The 23,959-nt window shown below is 35.0% G+C and overlaps 1 protein-coding gene across 12 annotated transcripts in view; it reads right to left on the minus strand.

Moving 5' to 3' along the window:
- Nucleotides 1–23,959, minus strand: part of IPCEF1 (interaction protein for cytohesin exchange factors 1) — a 244,200-nt gene that overhangs the window by 50,811 nt on the left and 169,430 nt on the right. For all 12 annotated transcript variants that reach the window (XM_074187870.1, XM_074187868.1, XM_074187873.1 and 9 more), the window contains 2 exons: nt 5,424–5,497; nt 3,599–3,670 (listed from right to left, as the gene is read on the minus strand). In XM_074187870.1, the coding sequence (XP_074043971.1) occupies nt 3,599–3,670; nt 5,424–5,497 (146 nt within the window). The remainder of the gene's footprint in view (nt 1–3,598; nt 3,671–5,423; nt 5,498–23,959) is intronic.

Raw genomic sequence — 23,959 nt, forward strand, 5'->3', positions numbered from 1 at the left:
CACATGTTCCAAAATATTCATAGCAGCTCTTTTTGTAGTGGCAAAGAATTAGAAATTGAGGGGAGGCCAACAATTGGGAATGGCTAAATAAGTTATGGTACATGAATACTATGGAATATTAGTGTTCCATAAGAATACATAAATAGACAGACTCTAGAGAAGCATGGAATGACTTACAGGATCTGATGCTGAGAAAAGGAAGCAGAACCAAGAGAACAATGTAAACATTAACAACAACATCATGAATTGATCAACCCTGATGGAAGCAGCTCCTCTCAGCAGTTCAGAGAGCTAGGACAGCTGTATTAGACCAGCTATCATGTACATTACTTTTTTGGACAAGGGATGATGGACAATGCTATCCCCATTCAGAGGAAGAAAAAAAAGCAAACAAATAAAAAAACCCTTCAGAATCTGATTAAGACTATAAAAATTATCTCTTATGTATCTTTTTCCCTTAATCCTAATTCCTCGTACCAAAAATGACTAATCTGTAAACACGTTTATAAAAAATATGCATGTATACTGTTAACCTGACTACTCACCATTGAGGGTAGAGGGTTGGGAAGAGAAGGTGGAAGGAAATTTTGTAACTTAAAAATATACATATGCATATGGAAAAAAATAAAATAAAGCAATAGGTACAACAAGCACAATCTAAACAGTAAAAACAGAATTTTTTTAAACTGAATGCTATGTAATCATAATGATCAACCTTGAACACAGAAGAGTTAAGAAAATGCACTTCCTGCATGAATATGGGCATGGAAGAACCAATTTACTGATAGATATGCACAATGGGTTGATCAGCTTCACTAAGTTGTTTGTAATTTTAGGAGTTTTTTCTTTTTTCTAGTCTTTGTTACTAGGTAAGACTTTAGTTGGCAAAGAGAATGACTTTATTGCAAATGATGTAATGTAAAAACAAAGACCTCAATAAATTTGTTTTATAGTAGTAATAACCATCCTAATTTAAAAAAAAAATTCTGTGCTTTGGTTTTAAACTAAATTAATAGTATTGATTTATCATTTTTTCAGAGTACTATATGCTCACTAAACAAGGCCCAAAAAAACAAAAACAAAAAGAAAGAAAGAAAACCAGGCTGGGACCATTTTTGATCCTCTGTTAGGCAAGATCATAAAATTAATCCCTGATTTGGATAAAGGAGAAATCTTAGAGCTCAGCAGTCTGACCACAATCCCTCACTTTCTTGACAAAGAAGTTTGATTCTCAGGAAAGTTATTTACCCAAGGTCAAAAGGTCATAAATAGCCAAATTGGGGTTTAGTTCTTAGTTGAGCTGTTTCATTTCTTGCTTTTTTTTCCTTCTAGAACAAGTATATCCATAACCTTTTTAATGTTAAGGAGTCAGGGTGTACCTCACATGAAGAATGGTAATATATCAATGATTGGTGAAGAGCTAGCAATCAAGAAAGTGCTGACCTGGGTTCAATGTACTGAGGAAAAAATGTTACTGGCAAGCAGAGGATATAGGCCAAGTCTATCACTTTCTCTCTTACAGATATTTGACAAGTAGTTGAGGAAAGTGTCAGAAGAGACTATAGGGAAAGTCAAAGAATCCTACAATGAGGAGAATCCTTAAGTACTCAGAGGTCATCAAATTCTTAACAAAAGGAAAATTCTCTCAATAAACTCTCCTTTAGTAAAGGGAACCAGATCAAGCTGACTCTAGAATAAACTGATTATTAATTTTTCATTGTGAGAATTATACCTCAGAAATCAGCAAAGGGTGCAAACTGAGGCTTGATTTATTATTTTTAACTGTTAATGTTAACTAGCTTCCAATAAAATGCGAATAATGCAAATTAAACTTAAAAGTTTATGCTGTGTTATTTTTCAGTGGGAGAGGGGAATAGGAGGAGAGAAAAATGAGGGAAAGAAGACCCAGCTGTTAAACATTTTCCAGCACATCCCTGGAGGGAACCCAATGCCAGCCAAAGATGCCTAATCCATTTTAGGTTTGCTGTAATTGTGAGGAAATTTTTCTTGCATTAAGTTTACTCTGACTTTCTACAACCTCTACCCAGTCTCGCTCTAAAGTCAAGTAGAAAAAAATTAAATTCTTCCACATAATTATTCTTCAAATATATGGAGCCAATGTCTTGTCCTTCCCCTACCAAGAACTAAATCATCTCTAAGATAAATATCCTCATTTCCTTCAATCAATCATCGTAAAAAATAATCTCAAGGACTTTCATTATTCTGGTCTTCCTCCTCTGGACACAATCAATAGGAAACCTAGAGAAGTTCCTTGAAATCAGGAATTATCTAGGATAGTCCTTGATATATAATAAATGTTGATGTTGATTAGCATTAAACAGGTAATAAGAAAACATTATACAGATATCAGATGTGACAGGAACAAGGAAGTGAAATATTATAGAAATATAAATGGAATATAGAAATATCAGATGTGAAGAGAGTAAAGCAATTTCCTCCTATTAAGTTTTTTTGTGCCATTTAAGTTAGCATTCATTTAAAATTCACTCTTGCTGCATGCTGATATAAACCACAGAGATGCCACGTTCTCTGTATCTATCACATACATTTTTAAAAGAAAAAAATTGAGTTTAAATTAGAGAAAGAAATTTATATTTTGAGTAAAATCTTTCTGACAGTAAGTCTGTCAAATGGATATGGCAGGAGGTTGTAGAATATCCTGCCAAGAAAACTCTAAGCATCTCATGACAACAAACAAAAAGTATTTAATAAATGCCCACTTCCATATGACTTCATGGTGAAGACCAGCTGAGATGTCAAAGATGGCATAAGCAGAAAACAGAGAGATTTACTTGTGGTAAATTTTTACTCATTTTTCTAATTTTCTGATTTTCTGCAGTTTACATAATATATAAAACATTGGCCCCTTGAAATGGCCACTAATTTTTCCTTCCTAATTTACTATTCCTGAATCTCACAGATTAATTTAAAAAAAAAAACAATTTTCAGGTGTATTTTCTTTTCTAGCCCTTAAACCTCCATACTCTAGAAAAAGAATATGAAAACAAAAATAGGCTCTGGAAAAGACAAGGATGGAAATATCAGAAGTACCAGAACTAGGAACTATACTTAAAATCAAAACTGGGAATATTATTGTGCTGTAAAAACAATTATGAAGAGGACAGAAATGTGTCCCACATTCTGGGCATTTGGATGTGGACTTCATAGAAAAACCTGGGAAGATTTGTAAGAACTGATACAGAATTCAGTAAGCTGATCCAGAAGAACAATATATACAATAACAACAATGGAATGACCAAATACCCATGAGGAAAGATGCTACCCACCTCTTGACAAAGAGGTAATGGATTCAAGATATGGACTGATACATATAATTTCTGGACATGCCAGTGAAGGAATTTGTTTTGCTTGGCTATACATATTTTGTCTCAAGGATTTTTTTCCATCAGGAAGAAAAGAAGGTAGATTTTCGTTACTTTAAAAAAAGAAATTGAATTTTAAGAAATAAAAAAACAAAAATAACAAAAAGCCAAACCTGACCCTTGTTTGGTGTTCAAAGTCTTCCCAAAACTTATCCATACACAAAGACTCATAAACAGCTGTTTTATTTACTTACATGTTCATTTCTTGTATATTCTCTGCTGCAAAATAAAAAGTCTTGATCTGTGGGTGGCTGATCTTAAAAGCACTTGAAGGGAAACAGAAAATATACATGAGAAGTTAATATAAAATAGAATTTGATGAATTCTTAACTACACCAGCAAAAAGGATACTCTTTCCCTAAATTTCAAGTTTAAAAAAGTAATTCAGACAATTAAATGCTATTTATTCCATTCCCTGGGTTCTACAGAAAGGTACAAGTCAATTCCTCCTTTCAGCAAGAGAATAATAATAGTTAATAGTTCAGACATTTCCTTTAAAATAAGATTATACTGTTTGCACTTGGTCAAAAGTGTGCTGTTTGTCAATGCTAAAAGATGCAGGGGAAGGAGTTTCATCTTAGAATAACTGACCCAAATCTTTCAATCAAGATCCCTCCAACATACACAGGAAATTTGGAGAAGTGCCTTTAGTTTCAGGTCGTTAACTGCAAACATCAGGATATTACCTTATGGGAGGGTCCTGAGTTAAAAATCTTTGCCTAGTTACTCACCCTTTGATTAAAAGGGTCATTTAATAATTAATGGAGTTTCATTAGTTTAAAAAAACTTCAGACATCCCAACCTACTGTAATTAAATGTAGACAGACAGGTTTAAAATTCCTATATTTTAATTATTTAGTAACAATTAACTCTATATATGCTAAATTTATGTCATGACCAACATAATATACTTTAACAAAAAGAATAAAATTAATATTCATCTCAGTTTAAAATAAAAGTTTGAATTATTGAAATTAATCAGCAAAAGATCTTAAATGACTCTTTCCACAGAAGCAATGAAAGCAGCATTTCAGGCCATATGGTCAGACCATAGCTAACCAAAAGCCACCTCATTCAATACAAAACTGCACACATCCTGCACTAAATTCCCCAAGACCTAAAGGGTACTTAGTACCTTCCGGCCAACTCATTCTCCTTGTTAAAAGTTTAAAACCTGGGGTAGGCTCTTAAAACATTATAAACTAGGATAATGACAGATGAATGCTGTCTTTTGATTGGACTAAAGAACAGATTAATTGAAAGTGAAAGACAGAATGAGGAAAGGGGGAGAAAGACAAAGGAATCATTAGGGAAGCAGTAAGATGCATTGGGATAGAAAGAGAAGGGTATTTGGGAACCAGAAAACTTGGTTCCAGTCTCAGTTCTGTATCTTGCTTGTAAACCTGTACATGCTATATGACCTTTCTAGGTCTCATCAGCGAAACATAAGTCCTTTTTACAGTTCTGAAATTCTCATGATCCCATTTTACCTCTCCAACATGAGGTACCTGTACTCAAATACTTCTTTTCAGCCCAGGATCTATGACCTGGCTTGGAAGACTAATGACTATCCATGCCATGAATAATTTCACAGAGTTTAAATAAGAAAACAACACTGCTCTTACTTGTACTGTGTCTATAGTTATGTGGAGAGAGGTCGGCTAAACTTCAGTTACCAACCAGCACAGAACCTTGGAATCTGATCTGCTAGCTTCTATAGGAACACTTGCTTATGGAGTTCCCTTGCATCACAGAACACAGAGCTCTGCTGTAGAATTTTAATGGGGGTGCTATTAAAAGATTAGTCATTTCTCCCAGAATGCCAACATCTAGCACATATGAAGAGAATTCTAGGGCAAAGTCAACTTGTCCAGGCTCCTGGTCTGCTCCCTTCATTAATGTCTAAACCAAAGCATCATTTTTGAAGTCAGAGTCCCATCCAGCCAAATGCACAGTGAACAAGAATTAGGTGAATGGAAACATGAGCCATGTAGGAATCTGGAACATTTGATGACTCACTGTTTTTTCTTGCATTCAACAGCTCTGTCCACGGCAAACTCAGGCAAGTTGATGAATCCATCAGCTTTCTCTGCCTGAAAAAAGTACAAATCACAAACCTAAATTAGATATGCCTATCTTCAAGACATTTCTTTATGATTAGACAAGCTGAATTTAGTAAACTGAGTAAAGATAAGGAAACATGGCTGTAATATCATTAGATCTTAATAATGAATCATAAATGACAGAACATTAGACATGCAATCAGGAAGATTTGGGTTCAAATGCTTCCTCTGACTAGCTGTGGGTCTCTGGACAAGTCATTAAATCTCTCTCATCCTCAATTCCTTCATCTGGGTAATTGGGATTAAAAAATACCTGGACTGTCCAGGATCAAATGAGAAAATACACACCAAGTGCTTTGCATACTGTAATCTAGTAGCTCATGACATGCTAAGATACCTTTCCATCTCTAAAGATTAGAACCTTCTAGTATCTGCAAGGTAAAGATGCTCAGGAAATGGAGGAATCTAGATATTGGAGATTTTTCCTCACAGGGTGCATAATTTTTTCTGATATTTTTATTTTATTTTTTCTATTACATGTAAAGATAGCTATCAATATTTATTTTTGTAAGATTTTGAGTTCCAAATTTTTTCTGCCTCCCTCTCTTCCTTCCCCCTTCACCATGATGAGTAACCTAATATAGGTTATACAGTCATGTTCAATTTATTTCCAAATTAGTCATGTTGTGAAAGAAGAATCAGAACAAAAAGGGAAAAAAAATCATAAGAAAGAAAAAAAACACACAACAAATTTTAAAAAGTGAAAATGGTATGTTTTGCTTTGCACTCAGACCACAGTTTTTCCCTCTGGATGTGAATGTATTTTCCATAATAGATCTTTTAGACTTCTCTTTATTCAATGAACTGTTGAAAGAAGCTACTTCTATTATAATTGATCATTTCACAATATTGTTGTTAATATGTACAATGTTCTCCTGGTTCTGCTTATTTCACTCAGCGTCTGTTCATGTAAGTCTTTTTAGACTTTTCTGAAATCTACTTGACAGGTGTATATTATATATATTAAGTCAATTAGTTGAACTATCTCATTTTATATATGGAAAAAATTAAAAAACAGGGAATGATTTATCCACAGAGTCACACAAAGTGTGAGGGAGGATATGAATTCAGGTACTCTGACCCCAAAATCATCACTCACTGCTGATATAACATGCTTCTTCCATTTTTTATTTTATAGTTGTTTTAACATCAAAATTAGTAATTTTAAGATCACAGTTTAATAGTAAAACATGGTCTTCCCAATCTGATAAAAATGGAAGGACCTAAACCTGCTTTTCCCTCCTTGCTAAAAATAATCTATTTATTAGTTCCTTCCATATAAGATCTCAGATCTTTAAAAATAAAATAAAACAAAACAAAACAAAGCATCCACTGGATGCCATCATGAATGGGGTATTTTCCCCTTTTTGAATGACACTAAATTTAATTTTATTTGCATTCAAGAGTCTACACATATCTCATCCTTGGTTCCTAGAGTCTTAGATGAAGTCAGATTGCTCTGGAAAGTTATGGCAGTAGAAGACATGAAGGCTAGAAAAGCCCATTATGATACATTCAGTCCCACTTTTTAGAGGTCTTCACACTTCTTTGAAGGGTCTCAGTTCTGCCATCTGTCAAATGAGAATCATCTCTATTCTTCATGTTTCACAAGATTATTGTAAAGAACAATTAAGATAACGGATAGATGAAAACATAAACTGTAAAGTGCTACAAATGAATGAATAGTGTTTTTGTTATTAGTAGTAATTTGTCCCAAGTGTATCTCCAAATATAGTCAGCATGGATAGAATAGTTGAGAGTCAAGAAATCTTTTCTTGGCCCCTCCTAAATTTCAGACCCTGGAAGGAAACTAAAAGCTCTTTCTGAGACCCAGTCAAATGAAGGAAAGTATCCTATTTTTTCTAAATTTTCAATTTCCCCCAAATAGAATTGTGCAGAACTTTCTGCACACAGCAGGAAGTTAATAAATGTCCATTGAATTTAATGGAATTAAATTGGAGTTGAGTCTCCTGTAGTAGATTCTGCCAGTGATTCTCAGACAAGTTATCACCTAACCCCACAGCAATCCAAAGTTGAAAAAAAATGATCTCCAAGTGGTATGGGCCTCAATGGCTTTTCACTAAAACATGAACAATCGAAATTTGGTTAAATTTTGATGAATAAGTTCTTGTCAGATTATAAAGAAAAACTAGATTGAGAAATAAGCAAACTAACATTTATGAAATGAAATTGGGGCGGCTAGGTGGCGCTATGGATAGAGCACCGGCCCTGGAGTCAGGAGTACCTGAGTTCAAATCCAAACTCAGACACTTAATAATTACCTAGCTGTATGGCCTTGGGCAAGACACTTAACCCCATTTGCCTTGAAAAAACCAAACAAACAAAAAAAAAAGAAATGAAACTGTAATCATAAAATCAAAGAAAAAGAAATGAGAAAAATCCATCAACCATTCAATGAAATAAAAAAAATTGTAACAATAAAGCATTTAATTTATATTGAAATTAGAATTAAAAGTAATGTTACTGTTGGGAATAGATTCTGATTTAATAAAAGTAGCCTATATACTGCAAATGACTGGCAGCCTGGTAGAGTGGATATAGAGCCAGCCTTGAAGTCAGTAAAATCAAGCCCTGTCTTTGACACATCCTGATTGTGCGACCAAAGAAATTTCTTACTTAACCTCTTAGTATACTAGGCAATGGGAAGCTAAGTGGTACAGTGGAGAACATGTTGGACCTGGAATCAGGAAGAATTGAACTGAAATCTGTCCTCAGATATATAATAGCTGTATGATCCTAGGCAAATTGACCCTGTTTGCCTCAGTTTCTTCATGGATGAGCTACAGAAGGAAATGGCAAATCATTCTAGTATTTCTGCTTAGAAAACTCCCAATGGGGTCATGGAGAGGTTAGACAACTGAAATGACTAAGCAACAAAATGCTAAGCAACTCTTGGACTTTTTGGAGCACAGTTGTAGATCTTCATTGGCAGAGGAAATTTCCTCACCAATGGAATAAATAATTAAAAAATACACATCTGAATCCATACAATAATATATTCACAGGTACAAATATTTATAATAATATATACATTAAGGTTACACTATATTTATTTTAATATATTGTATATATATATATATATATATAAAACACATAATATGTGCGAATACATCCTGCAATATAGCGCAAGTTTCTACAATATGTATGTATTGCTTTATATGTCAGTGAAATCAAATCACTTGCTTAACATGATGACCCATTCATGATGAATCAAGTCTCTACCACATATATTGCAATATATTTATATATATATATATAATCTATGTCATAAACGTACATATGCTTTTTTATTAATTTTTATTAAATATATTGAGTTTTACAATTTTCCTCCCAATCTTACTTCCCTCCCCCCACCCCCCCCCACAGAAAGCAATCTGTCAGTCTTTACTTTGTTTCCATGTTGTACCTTGATCCAAATTGGGTGTGATGAGAAAGAAATCATATCCTTAAGGAAAAGACAAGAAGTCTAAGAGGGTAACAAGATCAGACAATAAGATATCTGTTTTTTTCTAAATTAAAGGGAATAGTCCTTGAACTTTGTTCAAACTCCACAGCTCCTTAACTGGATAAAGATGGCACTTTCCTTTGCAGATAGCACAAAACTGCTCCTGATTGTTGCACTGATGGACTGAGCAAGTCCTTCAAGGTTGATCATCACTCCCATGTTGCTGTTAGGGTGTACAGTGTTTTTCTGGTTTTGCTCATCTCACTCAGCATCAGTTCATGCAAATCCCTCCAGGCTTCCCTGAAATCCCATCCCTCCTGGTTTCTAATAGAACAATAGTGTTCCATGACATACATATACCCAGTTTGCTAAGCCATTCCCCAATTGAAGAGCATTTACTTGATTTCCAATTCTTTGCCATCACAAACAGGGCTGCTATAAATAGATAAATGTACATATACTATAACACATATAACATATATAACTCAGAGTCACTTTCATACTACAATGAAGCAAGTCATCACAATATGAACTTCAATTTTCCAAAATGTGTATTTTAGTTTCTACCAAGGTTCTACCAGGTTCTCTGGAATTTCATCATAGAGATGAAAATAACCTAGACTCCTAAGGGCTTTGCCAGGGAAGCACAAGTTCTGAAAGTCTCTGTATCCAAGTTGAAAAAGCTTCTCAACCTGATTACCAGTCTTGATGTTTAGATCATCAGAAGGCAGGCCCCCAAGTGACTGTTTCAAATCACAAAATGCATAAGAATTCTCTCTGAAGGCATGAAGAGGTTGCAAACTGTATTAGTAGAAAGATCTTTTGAAATACTGAATTATAGTTGCAAGAACCTTGGAAAAAATAGAAGGGTTAGAACTAGGTACACTAAAGACACTTGGGAGGCTTTAACTGATGATGCCATTTACCTTAAGGGAGCCAAAAAATAATGAAAGTTTTTCTTTTTTAAATTTTATTTGAAGCAAGGGGGTTAAGTGACTTGCCTAAGGTTACATAGCTAGACAATTATTAAGTGTCCAAAGCCAAATTTGAACTCAGGTCCTCCTGACTCCAAGGCTGGTGCTCCATCCACTGCGCCACCTAGCTGCCCTATCAAAATCTTTTCATTCATACATACATACATATACCAAGATGGACAGTTGGTGGTATATTGGATAAAGCTCTAGTCCTACAGTCAAGAAGATCTGCAAATCCAGCCTCAAATATTTACTAGTTGTATGACCCTGGGCAAGACACTTACCCTTGTTTTCCTCAGTTTCCTCATCTATTGAATGAGCTGGAGAAAGAAATGGCAAGCAACTCTAGCATCATTGCCAAGAAAACCCCAAATGGGTTCACAAAGAGTCAGATATGACCAAAATGCCTGAACAGCATATATCATATATTATAGCAGCACTTCAGTACCACAGAACAAAAAATAACAGCCGAAAAGAAACTGGGTGCCATAGATTAGGCAACAGTTGAATAAGTGGCATACTAGTTAGAACACAGAATAAAATGATATTTTAAAAAATATTTTGCAAACCATAAAGCACTACACATAAATGCTTGCCATTTTTATTAAAAGACAGAGTTCAGTGAGGTGATAGTTTAAAAGTGACTATGGTATAAAACCATACAATAAGTTTTTTAAATGAATTCATTTTTTTAAGTGCACAATGAAGTACTCTTAAAGGAGATGAGAGGATCCTAGGAATGAGAGTCACATAAGTTTCACAGATTGGACAGTCCTGAGAGAATCTCTCTTTATATATCCAATGGTTCTTATGATTAAAAAAATAAGAACTATACCTTTTCTTCAGTTAATCAGAGTCTAATAGAATGGAACAGGACAGTGATGATAGATTATTTAAGAATAAATCTGGTACTGGCAATGAATATTTTACTTAAATTTACTTTATTTCCTATCTAAAAATCGGAGAATTTACTTTAAAATAATGATGCAATAACCCCCTTAATCAGGGAGTGAGAGATTTTTCCAGTTCCCCCTATTTCATTTCAAAATCTTTCCAAATTTTCCCTGAAACCTACAGCATTTTAAGTGGCATAGAAGAGTGCTAGACAGGGTCAAGATGTGACTTCAAATTCTGTCTTAGACTCAAGGGCTGTGTGCTCAGACCTGGGCAATCCTCCAACATTTCTAAGTCTCAGTTTCTTCATCTATAAAATGCAAGCCCTGTGATGACCTCTAAGGTCCTTTCTAGCTTTAAAAGTGGGTAATATAATATTTTCATGGTTTAGAATTAATTACTTTTCTCACATCAAACCTGCAAGTAGATAATATAAGTATTATTATTCCTATTTTACAGATGATGGAACTGAGACTCTTACAGAATCAATAGGTCCTTATTAATTGTATGATTGATTGAATAAAAAGAAACAAACCATATTAATGAAAATAACCTCCAGCCAGTGGCTGCATTGACAAGGTTGAATCTTCTTTCCCTGACCATTAAGACCATGTTCTCTTTCTAGCACTGGCAAGACTAGCCCAATCCTTTCTCATACCTTCCCACAACAAAAATGCTAGGGTGACATTCAAAAGATTTGTAGATATAAACAAAAATAATAATCACACAAAGGTTCCTACTAGTAATTTTTGATCAAACAGAAATTTCAATAACCCACCTTGTTCATTGATAGATGGTTTTACAGGCTAAGGTTCACCAAAGCAATCAAATTCAAAATTGCTAAGTCCTTCTAAGTAAGATTGTAATACAGTTTAAAATCAACAAAATTAAAAAAAAAATAAAATCAAAAAACCACTTATAACTCAGATTTTCAAAAGGGTTTTTCTTCTTCCTCATGTAGCTAATTTCCTGTGTTTTACTACTAAAACAGTTTCTGAGGAGCAAATTAAATTAATCATAAGATAAATACTGAATGGTAACTTTTTGAAGCATTATAGAGATATGTATGATAGATACCTGTGACTTCACAGATAATTTTTTTCTGTTCACTTCACTTTGCAAATACAGGTGTTCTTTTTTCATTTGGTTTTTATTAAATTTAGGATTTGGAAAATTTAATAAACAAAGTTTTTATTAAGAAGCAGTGAGATGTGGAAGAAAAGAGCTGTTCTTAGAATACAAAGACCTTTTCTGATACCTCTCATTACTTTATACTAACTATAGAAACTTTAGATAACTCACAAAACTTCTAACAACCTCAATTCATTTATTTGTGGAAGTAGGGTTAATAATAAAAAAGGTCCTTTCTCTCTTATTAGATTTCAGGGAAGATCAAAGACATAGAGTTGATAAGAAGTTCAGAGATTATCTGATCCAACTCCTTGATTTGATATTTGTCCATTCATTTCAATTAAGTCAGTCTCTCATGACCCCATTCAGGTTTTGCTTGGCAAAAGTCTGGAGTGCTTTGCCTTCTCCAGCTTATTTTATAGATAGGGAAACTGATGTGACTTATTTAGAGTACAAAACTTGTAAGAGTCTGAGGTCACATTTGAACTCAGGGTCTCCTGACTTGTGACCTGGCACTCTATCCAGTACAACAAACTAACTGCCCCCAAAAGAGACTTATTCAAGGTCATACAAGAAGAGATAGTCAGAACTTGTCTTCTGATTGTAAGTTTTTAATTTTAATTCTTCTGCAGTGAAATGGGACTAATAGGTACAAATAGGAAAGTTCTGCAATCCAAATGGGTTAACACTAGAACAATTTAAATTTGACATTTTTAATTTTTTTATTTATTTAAGGCAATAGGGTTAAGGTAATTATTAAGTGTCTGAGGTCAAACTTGAACTCGGATCCTCCTGACTCCAGGGCTGGAGTTCAAACCACTGCGCCACTAGCTGCCCCTAAACTTGACATTTTTTTAAAGCAGAATAGCATTTGATCCCTACAACTATGATATCATAGGAATTCCCCTCCTTCATTTCCACCACAATGAGTAATGAAATGCTAGTCTCACCATAGGAACTCAGCAGGTATGTAGCTGATTTGTTGACTGATAGTCTAGAGCTATAATTCTGAAAGGTGGAAAATGGTAGGAAAAAAACAGAGGAACATGAAATATAGGAAAAAAATAGGAACAAAGTTTTGGTTACACAGAAGGATTTCTTACTGATTCTGAAATAAGATGATTTGAAGTTTGTCATGTGAAACTAATATTCATGATACTGAATTTAATAAACATATATAGAAATTTAACATCATATGGTAATTTGAGATTGATTAATCACTAATGAATGGAAACCCTAGGTACACATGTTAATAAGGAAGATATGTTTATCTTCATCTAAATTACAGGTGTTTTCAAGGTTATTGGTTTTCTCTCTAAATGATATTACCTGTTGTTCAGTCATTTTTAATCATATCAACTCTTGAACCCCACTTGGGGTTTCTTGAAAAAAAAAACGATACTGGAATGGTTTGCTATTTCCTTCTCCAACTCATTTTACACATGAGGAAACTGAGGGACTTGTCCAGTCACATAGCTAACAAGTGCCTGAGGCCTGATTTGAATTTATGAAAATGGGTCTTCCTGAAAGCAGATCCAGCAGTCTAACCATTGAGCTATCCAAGTTGCCCTATATTAACTACTGGGACATTGAAAACTGAAAATGATTACTATTGCTGCTGCTTCTCCATTTTCTGTCAGACACACAGACGTGTGCACGTGTGTTTTAAGTATAAGCATAAATATATATACATATGTGGATATACTTAAAGTTTACACATATATTATATTATAAGTATTCATGCATATCACAATGATATATTGTTACCCCTAGTTTTACTCTAGAAGGTGAATATAATAGCTACTATCACTACTACTCTCAGTAAGTAGGTACTTAGACTTAGACAGATGGATGAGGCAAAGGTTTATGTGAATATAGATAAAGTCCTACTTTTGCATTTTTAAAATAAACTTTGCAAGGAGGAAGGAAGGAAGGGGTATTTAATCATTCTTATTCTCCCCTTTCCCTCAGCAATGGCTTGCTCTTCAACACACTGCTTTGTTACACAATTTGTTTTCGCTATCTTTGCCCCCTTCCTTTCTTCCTTGGCGTTTTTCTTTTTGGTGTTATTGTTGTAGTTGCTGTTGTTGGGAGGGGGGGTACAGTTTAAAGTCTCCCTATATCTTCCAGGTTGGAAGAGCAAAGGGCTTCTGACAGCCAGCCATGCTCTAATTGGCACAAAATCTTTTACCTCACTTCATTTCAGACCTGGGGTGATTCAACCGCCTTTGGCAAACTGGTAGCTCCCAATTTATAGGGACTCACCACACTAATGCTAAAACAGTGTAGAAATTAGTTCAGTTTAGCTCACCATAACTCAGGCTCATGAAATTCAGCAGCCTTAACTTTCCCTCATTCAGTCTCTTTAACCTGAGAATCCAGAGGAGCTAGACTGATTTTAGAAAATAGTACATGCCACCTATTGGCATTTAATCCTGGGAGATTACATGGCAGTTTTAAAATTATAGTCATTTTAAGGACCCTAGATCAACTGAACAATTTTTTAAATTGCCTCCTTCAACATGGTCCAGGGGATCTAACAGCTAGCCAGAACTCAGGAACCCAGGGTTCTTTTGTTATTTGTATTTGAACCATACCTTTCACCTTATGTGATCAAAAGCTACATGTTTGTAGAATATTATACTCATAAGTAAATGTTTTTATTTTTCCATAAACCTCACCAAACCTTGACAAAAAAGGGTAAATTAACATTAATTATGAAGGTATCAGTATTCCCATTCAGGAGAGGGAAGAAAATGTCTGGTAAAACCAAGGCCAGAAAGTATCTCTCTTGAACAGTGTCATGGACTTTACAAAGGGGCCTAACAACAAAGGTGATTTTACTGAGTGCCCATAAGCCTTTGTCATTATTTCTTAGCAAAAATCATGCAATGAAAACAATTTAACCAACTGGCTCAGGGGCAAATATTTCTCATTTTATGACCAATCCATTTCAAATATATCATTTCATAGCTGTGTGAACCTGAGATTTTTCAAACCCAGTAAATTCTGATATGTTTATAATTTTCATTTTTTAAGTCTAAATGTTAAAATCCTACAACTGTTTGACAAGTATCACATAATAAGAATGCTCATGGTACATAATGAATTTATATCCCTGGAAAAGCTATAAATAAATTTATATTCCTGGGAAAGCTATAAATTATACTGAAAAATAGATATATAGGTTTTTTTTTTCTTTGCGCAAGGCAGGGTTAAGTAACTTGCCCAGAGCTAGGTAATTATTAAGTATCTGAGGTTATATTTGAACTCAGGTCCTCCTGACTCCAGGGCTGGTGCTTTATCCACTGTGCCACCTAGCTTCCCCAGGAATATATTTTAAATATAGCTAAGTCCACAATACCCTAAGGGTTGTTGATCTGACAGACATTTCAACTTCACAGGCATGAGGCTTAATCACCTCCAATGCTGCATACTCCTCAGAAATAAATTCTGGATGGACACCTTACTTTGTAAAGGCAGTCTATAATTAATCCCTTTGTAAAACTCAGAAAGAAGCTTCTCATAATCCCAAAAATCACCTTCTAATTTTTCTGTTTTGTAAATGCAGGTCGTTACAGCCCAGGCAACTGGGAAAAAAACCAAGTTTAAAATCAAAAAGTCTTGGCTTCAAGTGCATATTGACTGTTTGGCCTTGGAACAAGTCACTTCTAGTACTTTAGAACACTCTCCAATACTGTATTTTACTGAGAAAGAACCAACCTGCCCAAGCAGAAAGATTTCTTCTAAGAATAGATTTACTTCCTACCTCTTCTAACTTCAGCCTTATAGATGTAGACTACAAGACCCAGATAAATGCAATTCAACTGAAATCAATAAATACTTAATAAGTGTCTGCTATGTATTACTGGGAGATACAAAAAGAGGCAAAAGAATCTCTCAGTTTAATATTTTCCCCTACTTAATAGGGGAAAGGAAAACATGCAAACATATAAATATACATATGCATATATGTATGTTCATATAAAAATGCACACACAAAGCAAGCTATGGACAGGATAAATAGTAAAAAAAGTTAATAGTGGAAAGCACTGAAATTAAGAGAGATTGGGAAAGGCTTCCTGTAGAAAGGATTTCAGTTGACACTTAAAGAAAGCCAGGTAGGTAAGTAGCATGGAGAAGGGAAAGCATTCCAGACAGAGGGAGCAGACAGGGAGAATACCTGGAGCCAAGAGACAGAGTATTGTGGGACAGCAAAGAGGCCAGTGTCACTGCATTTCTGATGAGCACATATGGGGGAGTAGGGTTGAAGAAGAATGGAAGGTAGGAGGAGACTAGGCTCAGAATGGCTTTGAATGCCAAATAAAACATGATTTAATTGATCCTAGAGGCAAAAGGAAGCCTTTGGAGTTTACTGCAAATGGGGGGGGGGGGAATGTTTTCATACTTGCATTTCAGGAAAATCATTTTAGTGACTGAATAGATATTGATTGGAGAGAGGGGAAATTGAGGCAGGCAGATGTACAAGCAGAAAATTTCAGTAATTGAGAAATGGAATTAGAATCCAAATAGCTAGAATTCAGGGATGTGTGTTGGAGCTAGCTTGTACCATTAAATTGGAAAAAGTCAATTGTTACATTTTGAAAGTGAGCATTTATACCTTAAAACTGACAAGTTCTATTTAAATCAGGATTCAATTTATTGTTTTATTGATTGTGTAGACTTTAAATGATAGAAGAAATAATGTTGATAAATCTTTAAAGTATATCATCTGTATTTTGGGAGATAGTTATTAAATATTTAGCAATATATCCCCGACTGAATTCATAGATTATACTGAATATACATATTCATATATATAGGTGGCATAGGATCTGCCACCCATGGCTATGTGCCAGGAGCAAGTTATCTCTCTGAACTTTAGTTTCCTTTCATCAATAAAATGAGATAACATTTGTAACTACCGATCCACAGGATTGCTATAAGAAAAAAAAAAAGTTTCTTAATCCTTAAAGAATTATATGAGCATAGTATAGCGAACCATCTTTCAATCTATTTATTTTTCAAAAATAAATAGTTTAGAGGCGGCTAAGTGGTGTAGTGGATAAAGCACCAGCCTTGGAGTCAGGAGTACCTGGGTTTAAACCCGGTCTCAGACACTTAATAATTACCTAGCTGTGTGGCCTTGTGCAAGTCACTTAACCCCATTTGCCTTGCAAAAACCTAAAAAAATAAAAAATAAAAAAATAGTTTACACATGGTTAAATTCCACAGGCTCAGTACAGTCACTAAATCATACCAAATAAATTGATATGAGCATCTTTGAATTAGTATAAAGACAGTCACTAGGTTGGTCAGGTAAGAAAGATATGAAGAAAGAGTTGCCAAATAAAAGACTAAATGGGAAAAAAGTATCTTAAATGCGTAGGAACAAATTTGATTAAACTCCCCAGTTGCTGTATAAATTACATCCTGTGCTTCAGAATAAATCATAAGCAGTCACCATTGGCAGCTATAGAGGATTCAAGAAAGGAAAAGCTACTGAGAAAACAAATGAATACTTGTGACAAGAAAAGAGGAAGTATAAAGTGTTCAGGGTAACACTAACTCCTGTCTTCACACATTTACCTTTGCATCTTCATCACAATTTTCAAATCTGTCAAAGACAGCTGTTTTCACGGGTTCTAATGTGACACAAGAACTCTAATGCCTTCAAGTCTGTTAGCTAAAAAAGGTTAAAAAGGTTCACTTGTGGGATGGGGGAGGCGAAGAGGAAGGGTTATGAACAGATGTTCACGTTCTCCAGTGATTAACCTTGATAGTGAGGAAGGGCAAAAACATCCTCCTTGATTCAAGAAATGAGGTCAATGCCCTTCTTCGCTATTTCTCCTAAGAAGTTCATCAAATTTTAAGGCACATTGGAGATCATATGGGCCTCTAACCCACTCGTTTGGGAGGGGAGGAAGCAGAGTCCCAGAGAGGCTATAACTTGCCCATGGTCTCACAGTTAGTGGGGAACAATACTGGTACTGGAGTCATCGTCTTCTAATTTCCAATTTATTTTACTTTTAAACTCAACAAGCTGCTTCTCTAGCACACATGTCTTAGATATATTGTCGCACTTTCTCAGATTTGCAATCTAGGAGTCATCCTGGATTCCTAACTATCTCTCCACCACCCCACCCCCAAATCCAATCTGCTGCCAAGGCCTGTAGATTTCATCTTGGAAACATCTTTTGAATATATTCTTTTCTCTCCAATAACACTTCCATCATTCTGGTGCATGTCCCTCATCACCTCAACTGAATTACTGGAATAGTCTGCTGGTGGATGTGACTGCCTCAAGTCTCTTCCTACTTCAATTCATCCTCCATTCAGTCACTAGGTTGGTCATGTAGGAAAGATATGAATAAAGAGTTGCCAAAGTGATTTTCCTGAAATACTGGATAACTCCATAATGACTCCAGGATCAAATTTAAAATCCTCTGTTTGGCATTTGAGGCCCATCATAACCTAGCATCTTCCTACATTTGGAATTTTCCTATATTTCCCCCCCCTCCATGACCTCTTTTAACCAGTGACACTTGACTCCTGGCTATTCCATGAACAAGATACTCCATCTCTCTGCTCTTGGCATTTTCTCTAGTTTTTCCCCCACCTGTCTGGAATGTTCTCCCCTCTCAACTCTATCTAACTGCTTCCCTGGCTTCTTTTAAATCTAAACTAAAATCACATCTACTTGAAGAAGCCTTTTTCAACACCTCTTAATTCTAATGCCTTCTCTAATACATATATATATATATATATATTATATATATATATGTATATATAGCTTCTGCTTACTATCTTCTCCACTAGATTGTAAGGTAGTTGGAGGTAGAGCCATCTTTTGACTCACTTTTGTCCCCAGAATTGGCACATAGTAGACTGATAAAATTTATTGACTGAATGAATGACTAAGAAAAAATGTTTCATTTTTTTAGCTAAATTTTAGATTATGTGCTTCAAGAGAGTAGGCAATGATTCATTATGCTTTTTCATATGCTAATATTTAATAAATATCAAATGAATGCATATTGAATTGGAATTAATTTCTTCCTAAAAATAATGGCTTTTAAACATTCATTATTTCACATATTTTCTGAAATCCTGTTTTCTTTAGAAATATCTTTAAAACATGCTAAGAAATAGAGAAGGAATCAGGTGGGTGGTTAAAAACAAGCCAAATGTACCAAACCACCACAGTTAAATTTATCAGTGAGCTCAGCTGGAAAAGCAGCTGTGTTCCTCATGTGTAATACAGCTTGATCCAAAGGTGCAGCAAATCTTCTCCAAATGATTACCTCTCAATAAAGCCATCAGATCTCAGTAAAAGTTCTGAACCAAGCACTTTCCACCTCTAGTTCCAGAGAAATATGTGTATCGGTCTTGCCAATGAAAAATGTGATATGTATCTACCTTTTGAGAAAAAAAAACACATGCTAAGAGGGAGCTAATCCATCCTCTTCTTAGGTGAACTAAACCATTTCATATAGGAGGAATAGGACATTGGATTTAGAATAGGGAGAACAGGATGTGCCATAATCATCTTGCAGAAATTACTTCTGTTTCATAAAAATCAGGAGAAAAATAATCCATGCCCCAACACTCAAAAAGCACATCTTTTCTCCAACTAGAATAATGAAATGTCATGTATTTATAAAGACCTTGAATTTGTCAAACATTTTCACATAAATTATCTTATCTGATCCTCATAAAACCTCCATGTGTTGAAGAAGGTAAATATTATATGAGATTTACAGCTGAGTCAAAAGCTTAAGAAGGGTTAAATAGATAAAAGCTAACTTGGGAAAATGCCAAGACACTCAGTCCTATGTTTTTTTCTTCTACATCTACATCAGAGACATAACTGAAAAACCAAGGATTTTTCCCAGGTGTTCAAAAAAAAAAAAAAAAGAATGAGGCAACCACATCTCAAAACACATTCAATGCCAATCAGTGGCCAAACTTTGAAGTTCCTTCACTTCTATCAGCATTTCCAGTTGAAGTCAGTTTTTTATCACCATGGCAATTTCCAAGTATCTGAGATGTGCTGCCTCTCTCTAACAGCTCCCCATCTTTTACCCCATGTGTAAAAGAAAAATTCTAAATTATGGTTCTTAACTTCACTCTACCTAATTCAGTCCCTGTTCTCAACTCCCTGAACCAGTTCAAATCTAACAAATAACATATTTAAAATACTGATATTTTACAAGTATATAATAGGAATTTTAGTCACCACCTCCAAACTGCTCTTTAAAGAATCAAAACACCTGGGTTCGGAGGCAACTAGGTGGCGCAGTGGGTAGAGCACCGGTCCTGGAGTCAGGAGTACCCGAGTTCAAATCCACCTCAGACACTTAATAATTAACTAGCTGGGTGGCCTTGGGCAAGCCACTTAACCCCATTTGCCTTGCCAAAACCTAAAAACAAAAGACCTGGGTTCAATTCAATTTTCAAAACTGCCACTTGGGTCAGATTCCTCATTATATAGGAAAGTTCTTGGAGAAGAAGGTTTCTAAGGTTTCCCCAACACAAACATTCTCTAAATTGATCAAGTCTATGGGGCAAATTAAAGAATGGCATTCCCACAATTAGAAAAGCAGTTTCATTTTGAGACAAAAGTGTGAAATGACAACCAAAAACAAACCAAAAACAAACTAGTGTAATTTTGGTCTTCATTAAGAAGGGAATGTTATTCAGTTCTGTCCAACTCTTCATGACTCCATTTGGGGTTTTCTTGATAAAGATACTGGAACTGTTTGCCATTTCCTTTCTCTAACTCATTTTACAAGTGAGGAAAGTGAAATAAGCAGGATTAAATGACTTGCTCAGAGACACAAAACTAGTAATGTCTGAGGCCAGAATTAACTCAGGAAGATGAGTCTTCCTGATTCCAAATCCATTTGCATCACTTAGTTGTCCTAAAAATGGAAGTTTCCAGGAATAGGTAGATGATAATCCTAACTTCAAACCTTGAGAAACAACATCTGGAATAATGGGTAGCAAATTTAAGAAGAAGTGATAAATTGGAGACAATCCAGAAGGAGAAATACTAGGTTAATTAAGGTTCTTTAGTTTATGATAAAGAACTGACATGTAAAATGAGGAAAAGAGAAGACTAAGGAGAGGGATGATGGTCAAAAATTTAAAGGGTTATCATGGATTAGACTTGTTCCGCTTCTCCTCATAGATCAGAACCAGGAACAAGGGGTGAAAGTGGTCAAAAAGCTAAGAACTTCCCAAAAATAAAAATTTCCCAGAAGGAGAAAGGGCTACTCAATAAAGCAATGGGCCCCAGCCCACCTAGGAGATCTTCAGAAAGGAGCTAGATGATGGCTTGCTCAATATGCTAGAATGGAGATTAATGTATGGATTCCACTGGAATCTACTTTGGTCCCTTCTACTTTTAAATTCTGAAACTGTTTGGTTGTGTGATACAATGAGAATCAGAAAGATAGGGAGAAAAGTCCAGAAACATGAAGGGGTAACGTACAAACTCTAAAAAGAAATTAAAGGAAGATTCTGCTAAAATCAGTATAGTAAAGAATGAACCTCAAGAAGTTCACATAATACTCTGATATTCTATAGAACTTCAAGATTAGGAGAAATAGTAAAGGATTCCAAGCAATTAATCTGATCAAATATAAGTTAATTCCATTATGACCCTTCCTAAACTACCAAATCATAATGATTTTATTAGATCAACAAGTACAAAAACACATTTCTGTTAATACCAAAATAATAATTTATCCTATATGCAATACTTTTTCTCAAACCATCACTGTGAGGGAAATGGTTCCAGTTTATCATGAGATTATAGATTTAGAGTTGGAAAGGACATTGAATGACAGTCAGTCTAGACCTCTCATTTTACAGAGGAGAAAGATTAGCACTTTGCAAAACATAACACAGCTATTAAGCAGCACCTTAAAGAAGTGAATGATCAAAAGAAAGGCCCAATATACATGAAAATATTTATATATTCTTTGTAGCAACAAGGAACAGGAAACAGTATATGTACATCAACCTGAGAATGTCTATATAAGATGCAATAGTTAAATGTAATATAATATTGCTGTGCTGTGAGAAAGAATGAATATGATGAATATAAAGTTGCATAAGACAAACTGATGCAGATTGAAGTAAGCAGAATCAAGAAAATAATATATACAGTGACCTCAAAAATGCAAATAAAAACAACAACAACCAAGCAGTTATAATGGAGTGCCATAAAATTATAAGCAAGCTGGTCCCTCTCCCAAAGAAAAGTATGTGAGAAGGAATTTCCCTGGCTTCTTGACAGTGGTGGGGGACATGGAATGTTATATATCAGACATTATAGAAGTCATCTGTATTAGTGCTAGAATTTTTCTTAACTCTTTTGTGTTTATACAAGATGGCTTTATGCAAGAGGGAGAAAAGAAGGATATGTTGGGACATGAAGACAATGTTAAAACAAAAAATATTAATACTATGAATATTTTAAAATCAGTCACCATGACTTAGTCCATTCTTTCACTCTGTATCTCTCTGTCTCTTTGTCTCTCTCTCCCTCCTTTCCTTCCTTCCTCTTAGCTGAGACAAAGAAACAGGCATTTAGTAATTAAATATTTCAAGAAAACTAAGGGAAAAAAATCCACTGTAAATTTTTGGGAGAAACAACAGATAATCAGTTAAAAAGAGACAAATACAAAATTTGAAAATAAGCAACTTGTTCTCATTATTCAGAGTTGAAAAAAGAATAGCCTGCATCAACCTCCATCTCTTTTCAGAAACTGTCCTGACACAGCAAACTGTAATGCATAGTAAGTCATTAGTAAAAGGAGACAGTCAATGATCCATTAAGCAAAAGAAAAATTAGCACACAGTAGCAGATTCATGTTCCCTGCAGAAACTAAGCAAATTATCAGCCAGTTTTTAAAACACTCATTCCCACTTGCATGCAATTAAAATGACCACAGCTGATAAAGAGCACAACCAGTTCTCACTTTTCATATTGTCAAATTTCACCCAAATAAGGACCTTGTTCATTTCTGCCATGGCTTCATCAGGTTTTCCCCTATATAAACTTCATCATTTACCCCTTTATCTCCTCTCACAACCAATTTGTTATTCTATCCTGTCTGGTTCTACCTTCAGAATGTTCTTTCAAATCCCCTATATGTCATCCCTTTCCAGGACATTCATAGCATGTCTCATTCACATAGCCACCACTTCTAGTTCAGGTTTTCCTCACCTACCCACTGGACTACTACAATAGCCTTTTATTTTTTCTCAAGTCTGCTCTATCTAATAATCATCCATCTGACTACCAAAGGGATGTCTGACCATATTATACCACCACTCAGTAAACTAGTGTGTCTTTATTGCCTGCAAGATCAACCCTCTAAAGCTAGGTCTCAATAAAGGAAAATGATGAATCCCCTATAGCTTTCATATATATTTAAATTCATATAATTTGAAGTTATCATTATGTAAAATAGGGTAATTCATTCTAGCCCAATAGAAATATGTAGTATGGATTTGAATAATGTGAACTCTTTAGGGAGAGTTATTATTCACACTAATCAGGATCTAGCTGTATTTGGCATCTAAAGCTCGTCAACCTTGGCCTCTTTCTACCTTTCAAGTTTTCTTATAAGGGGCATCGAGTGGATAAAGCACTGCACTGGCCCTGGAGTCCAGAGTTCAAATTCAACCTCAGACACTTATTAGCTGTTTACCTTGGATAAGTCACTTAACCCCAAATGCCTTCACCACCCCCCCAAAAAAAGTTTTCTTATACTCCACACACTCTACAACCATCAATACTGGTCTTACTAGTTATTTCTAAATATATAAGAATTTGTCTCTAATTTCTGTGTCTTTGAATTGGCTGTTGCTGATGCCTGGAATGCTTTCCCTCTTCATTTTCACCTGTGAGTTTCCCCTATCTTCCTTCAAGATCCAGTTCAAATCCAGCTT

Source organism: Macrotis lagotis, chromosome 5 (assembly GCF_037893015.1).
Source record: "Macrotis lagotis isolate mMagLag1 chromosome 5, bilby.v1.9.chrom.fasta, whole genome shotgun sequence".
NCBI lineage: Eukaryota > Metazoa > Chordata > Mammalia > Peramelemorphia > Peramelidae > Macrotis > Macrotis lagotis.